This window comes from Microcaecilia unicolor, chromosome 8 (genome assembly GCF_901765095.1).
Source record: "Microcaecilia unicolor chromosome 8, aMicUni1.1, whole genome shotgun sequence".
NCBI lineage: Eukaryota > Metazoa > Chordata > Amphibia > Gymnophiona > Siphonopidae > Microcaecilia > Microcaecilia unicolor.
In genome coordinates, this window is record NC_044038.1 from 240,934,270 (window position 1) to 240,940,791 (window position 6,522).

The window sequence follows — 6,522 nt, forward strand, 5'->3', positions numbered from 1 at the left end:
ACTTCCCTGTAATTTATCCAGTTGCAAACTATGCCAAAATATTTCACAGGACCCCAAAGTCATCCACAAAAGAAAGATATTCAACATAAAGGGATCTTTCACTTGCTCATCTTCCAATGTGGTATATATCATTCAGTGTAAAAAATGTAACGAAGGATGCTATATTGGAGAAACAGGCCAGATGCTTAAGACAAGATTCAATTTACATAGACATCATATGAACAATACTGGTGCCAGCAGGGTTCCCACGCCTGTTGGTCAACATTTTACAGGATCAGGACACTGTACCAGTGACTTCACAGTGAGAATCCTGAAAGGTAACTTTAAAACCATACAAGAAGTCAGAATGATTGAATATTTTAACACCCAACAGAAAGGACTTAACAAGGATCTGGGGTTCCTAGCCCATTATAAACCATAAAGCTGTATGTCTCTGTTGATCACCCTCCCCTCACCTACCCACACCCATCCTGTTAGAATATCAATGATATGCTTTGATGTCCCCATGCATACTTCCTACCCACCCCCCTCCTCCCACCCTGTCAGACTGTCATAGTAATGCTTGAATGTCTTCACTTATATACACTGTCAGCTAGCACATTTGCTTATTTCTGATCTGACGAAGAAGGGCAACCTTTGAAAGCTAATCAAGAAATGTATTAAGTTATGTCCAATAAAAAAGGTATCATCTTATTTTCTTTTCCATGTTTTATTTTGTTTGATTTCTATTGATAACACTGAGATTATGAAAGTAGGACAATTAATAAACATAAAATATATCTTTTTTTTTTAACATTGAAGACTCGGTTGTCTTGCATTTCAAACGAATTTCAAGTAGATTCAGGACGAAAGATTTCTTTAAGGACCGCCACACAAGGAGGGGAACTGCTGTCAGTTTTAAGGGCGCGAGTGGGTCGCTGGCTGGGAGATTTCAGCACCTCGCTGGTGAACAGCTCCCGGACTCCCTGCCGGAACTTCTGATCCCTGACGCTGTAGATCACCACATTCCAGCAGCTGTTCAAGGTCAATATCCAGAAAGCATAGAAGGAAAATTCGCACCACTCATACCCAAGGACATTTCCCACCACAAAAACAGCAATCGGGATGAAGGAAGCTGAAAAGGCAAAGGTCAAGATGCCAATGGTCCTGGCTGCCGTGATATCTGAGAAGGAAAGCTTCCTAGCAGTGTTCTGGGCATCTAAACTCATCTGTTTCCTGACTTTACAGTACTGCCGTATGGCTGCAAAGGTGACGAAGTTAATTGCAAAGGTGCCGCTTAAGAGCGAGAAGTCAAAAGTTGGAAATAGGAGCATGACATTCCAGTCGGTTTCATTCAGACTTGGAGCGTTGAGGACATAGTTGCACATCTTGCTGCAACAGCTGTACTCGAGGGTGATCTGTTCATTGAAAATCATCGGCACAACTGCTAAAGACAGGCTCAAGATCCACGAAAAGGCTATTAAGTACGCCGTCCTTTTTTTAGTGATGACGGCTTTCTTGTGAAGTGGCTTGAACACCGCCACGCTTCTCTCCACCGAGAGCAGAAAGATGGTTGTAATGGAAACAAACGTGCACCAAGCGTAAAGAGGTCCCAGGATAAAGCAGGGCAGTGAGGTGTAGAGGCTGCCGCTGGGTCCAGGCTCATCCTGTTCCTCCACACCATATGCAAGTCTGTTCACCTCCCTGTAGACAGAATATGGAACAACCACCATTCCAACAGCCAAGTCAGCAAGCGCTAGCGATGTTTTCAGATAACCTTGACAGGTTTTAAACTGCCTGGCTCTGAGGAACACTAGAAGGCTCACCGTGTTGCCCAGAGTAATGGCCACAATCAACAAGGCCATAACGGATACCTTCAGGATATCCGGAAGGAAAACTTGATTGTAGATGCTGCAGTTAGAGGAAGACGTGTTTTCTGAACATTGAAGTACAATGGGGGGGGGGGGCGAGGGGTCTCCTTCAGGTAGAATATCAATTCAAAAGATTCTTCAGGCTTACTTCTAGCTAAGAACCCATTCTTGGAGCAGTCAATCTAGTTGAATGTTCATTTGTATGGCTCTCCCAATCCCAAAACTGCATCTTAAAAAGACCAAATAAATTGAGTTGTAGGTAAGAAGTAACTTATAAGGCAAAGCAGGCATTTGCAACAGTGGTAAAATACATTTAAATATGCAGAGAAGAATGTGTGGTTTGTAAAAATAAAATCTAAAGCAATCTTTAGGCTATGAAAAAATATGTTCTACAATATCATCGCCACAAGGTCGCCCTCACAGAGGTTGCATTTGCCACTATTATTTGACCAATGACCATTTCGGAGTGGAGGCGTAGCCTAGTGGTTAGTGCAGCTGGCTTTGATCCTGGGGAACTGGGTCTTATTCCCACTGCAGCTCCTTGTGACTCTGGGCAAGTCACTTAACCCTCCATTGCCCCTGGTACAAAATAAGTACCTGAATATATGTAAACTGCTTTGAATGTAGTTGCAAAAACCTCAGAAAGGCAGTATATCAAGTCCCAGTTCCCTTCCCCCCCCCCCCCCCACTTTCCCTTATGACATCACAATATCAGAAGTGAGCCAAGTATTGGGCAATCAAGCCATTGTGACATCACTGATGAGGTTGGCTCTTATTGGTGGAATGAGTGGAGAAGTAGCCTAGTGGTTAGTGCAGTGGACTTTGATCCTGGGGAGCTGAGTTCCATTCCCACTGCAGCTCCTTGTGACTCTGGGCAAGTCACTTAACCCTCCATTGCCCCTGGTACAAAATAAGTACTGAATATATGTAAACCACTTTGAATACAGTTGCAAAAACCTCAGAACAGCGGTATATCAAGTCCTATTTCCCCTTCCCCATATACGGAGCATTTGTTGAATACGAATCACACTAAGCATCAGCTGTAACGTACTTACCAGGACTCATTTAAAACAAGCACAACGACGTTAGATCAATCTAGTGCCAATTCAAGCCAGCATAATTCGAATTACATTGTAAGCTTTTCCAAATGTTCCCAAACTTTCAGCTCAGTGTGGGAATCCAGTGCCTCTAAAATCCGCAACTAGTTGCCCAGAATAAATGAAAGATGCGTTCAATTTGAAGCTCAGATCTCTTGCTCTTCTGTACGTCGACTTGCTGCTTTGCCAATAAGCTGGCTGTTTATATGAGAAGAGCATTCAGCACTGAAGCTGGGAGGCGCTGGTCAAAAAAAAAAAAAAAAAAGATATCCAACAAAATGGGATGCAGGGACTGAAGCAATCTGAAGCCAGAGAGACAGGACCCTGACTGGGACTGGGACACGAGGCGTTGCATGTGGAACGTGAGCTGAGCAACTGAAGACACAACATCCCTGGTAAGGCACAGATTGGGCATTTCCTAGCGATCTCAGATGGCAAAGGGAAACTTATTCCTTCTTCATATTTGCTTAGTAATATCGCACAGGCTAGCCAGATAAGCAATTCACTGAATCATGTAAATATTTTCGTTATACAATGATTAACTTGAAGGATAAAGTAGCCCAGCTTTTAATTTATTGGCTGGTAATACCTGACAACAGTTGAACAGTATTTATCCATTATACTAAAGTGCCCAACCGGTGAAATAAGAGTTTTATGAATAGATTATATTTTCTTCATGAATTTCGTAGCCTATTTACCATGTGCACTAGCCAATAAAAGGTTTATTGTTAGCATCCTCTATTGAATAGCAAAACTAAACCTACATGCCATGTACCTAGCAAACTCAATTTCGAATGAAAATCAAGGCAGAGAACCCATTTATATTCAACTTGAGGAACTGGACTGTCAGTGCAGCCTAATTGTTAACTTCCAGCCCCCAGGAGAGTGGTTTGTATGTCATCAATGCTACTTTGGAAAAGTCATTCTTCCTTAGCTTAAAATATTGATTGCAAGAAGCTATGGACAAAGGTCTTTTACCGGTTATGCAAACATTTAAGCATGAGAGCAGATGGGGGACCCTTGGAGTCTGAACCCCCCCCCCCCCCCAAGATCTAATGAATGGAGAAGAAACTGAGGAGTGGTTTCCCTCCTACCAGAAGGTCTAAGGGGCAACTGGGCAAGGAGGAAAGAAGGTGTTCACAAGTTTACTTCTGGCCAAACCAATACCACTTTTATGAGGAGTGGCCTAGTGGTTAGGGTGGTGGACTGTGGTCCTGAGGAACTGAGTTCAATTCCCACTTCAGGCACAGGCAGCTGCTTGTGACTCTGGGCAAGTCACTTAACCCTCCATTGCCCCATGTAAGCTGCATTGAGCCTGCCATGAGTGGGAAAGCGCAGGGTACAAATGTAACAAAAATAAAATAGATACTATTGGAGATTCTACATGGAATGTTGCTACTATTGGACATTCTATCTACATGGAATGTTGCTACTACTGGAGATTCTACATGGAATGTTGCTATTCCACTAGCAACATTCCATGTAGAATCTCAAATAGTAGCAACAGTGGAGGAGTGGCCTAGTGGTTAGGGTGGTGGACTTTGGTCCTGGGGAACTGAGGAACTGAGTTGGATTCCCACTTCAGGCACAGGCAGCTCTTTATGACTCTGGGCAAGTCACTTAACCCTCCATTGCCACATTGAGCCTGCCATGAGTGGAAAAGCATAGGGTACAAATGTAACTAAAATAAAAAATTGATATGCTCTCACCCCCACAGACAGCAGTGCTAAGACCAGCTTTTCAGGCAGATATTCACACATTTTACCCCCAGCTTATGTGTAGCCAGTTCTCTCCCCTCTAACCAGAATCTCTCTTTTCTTTTCCCAGCATCACCCTCTCACTCAACCCTTACCCTCCTCTTTCTATCTTCTAGCCTAGCAGCATTCTTCCTGTTTTGTTGCTCTGCCCTTACCTTCAGCCCTGCAGCATCCATTCCCTCCTGCTCTTTGCACTGGGCATCCCACCTCTCTCTGCCCGCTCCAGCAGTAACCCCCTCACTCCATCCTCACACCACCCCATGACCCCTTTCTAGATCCTCCACTTCTCCCTAGGTTCATCTCCCATTCCTTGGCTCATTCCTGGGTCCTGTTGCCACTTTAGTTGGCTGATCTAGGGTTCTGTGTTACTGAAGATCCTTAGTTTGCAGTGGCAACAACAGTAAGACAAGAGAAAACCTGCATGGGCCCTGTGAATTTATGCATTCTCACACAACCAGCAATGGCTTCACCCCTTGCATGGGTTTCCTAGGCCCCGTGATGATCTTCTCTTGTCTTGGTACCATTGATGATACCCAGGAGAAGTGCCCTGTTCACTTTGGAATGGGTAAGCCAATGTCAACTTGCAGGCCATAGTTTGACCATGTCTGACCTTGTAACAATGAGCCAGAGGTATGAAAGGATTTTTTTTTTTACAGTTTGAGAAAATAGTTTTATACATTTAGTCCTGTGTGAGTTGGTAGCACACACGGGGCTATAGTCTGTAAATAGGCAATGAAATGATGCCTAACACCTTCCTTCTCTCTTCCCCTACTTAATCTTTGTACATTACCAATTGTACCTGGCATCCAGGATTAACTGTTTTACAAAACTCTGTAAGCCACATTGAGCCTGCAAATAGGTGGGAAAATGTGGGATACAAATGCAATAAATAATAATAATGTACATTAGGCTAGTAATCTGAAGAGTGCTCAGCATGGAATGACCTTTACAGAATACTAGCTTTGCCCACATTTCATGCCTAACTTTGGGCATAAAGTATTTACACTTGCCAAAGGCTAGTATAAATGTTTACATCCAACCATTGGAAGTTGGGTGTGTAGGGAGTGGAGGAGTGGCCTAGTGGTTAGAGCACCGGTCTTACAATCCAAAGGTGGCCGGTTCAATTCCCACTGCTGCTCCTTGTGATCTTGGGCAAGTCACTTAACCCTCCATTGCCTCAGGTATGAACTTAGATTGTGAGCCCTCCTGGGACAGAGAAATATCCAGAGTACCTGAATGTAACTCACCTTGAGCTACTAATGAAAAAGGTGTGAGCAAAATCTAAATAAATAGATGGAATGTTGCTACTATTGAAGATTCTACAAGGAATGTTGGCACTATCTGAGATTCTGTTGCTACTATTTGAGATTCTACACAGCCTGTTGCTAGTGGAGGAGTGGCCTAGTGGTTAGAGCACCGGTCTTACAATCCAGAGGTGGCCAGTTGAAATCCTGTGCTGCTCCTTGTGATCTTGGGCAAGTCACCTAACCCTCCATTGCCTCAGGTACAAACTTAGATTGTGAGCCCTCCTGGGACAGAGAAATATCCAGAGTACCTGAATGTAACTCACCTTGAGCTACTACTGAAAAAGGTGTGAGCAAAATCTAAATAAAATGTGGCATTTTATGTTTAAATCTTTTTTTATTAAATGTTCAAGCATACAATATTCAACATCGGAACACATATAAACATACTACACGTGGTCTGTTACAATTCAATGTAAACCTGTTCAAAGCTCTAAGTTCCCTTGTTCTTATACTGAAACCTTTATTTCTGTCTTAGTCTGTTTTGTCTTTCGCTACGGGATCATGTGTCCTA

The 6,522-nt window shown here is 43.3% G+C and overlaps 1 protein-coding gene across 1 annotated transcript; it reads right to left on the reverse strand.

Moving 5' to 3' along the window:
* Positions 1–830: 830 nt before the first annotated feature.
* LOC115476903 (trace amine-associated receptor 13c-like) lies at positions 831–5,228 on the reverse strand. Its single transcript, XM_030213479.1, has 2 exons — positions 5,155–5,228; positions 831–1,890 (listed from the first exon to the last, which is right to left on the reverse strand). Exons 1-2 carry the CDS (start codon positions 5,226–5,228, stop codon positions 831–833), a joined length of 1,134 nt encoding a protein of 377 aa, XP_030069339.1.
* Between the last annotated feature and the right edge of the window lie 1,294 nt (positions 5,229–6,522).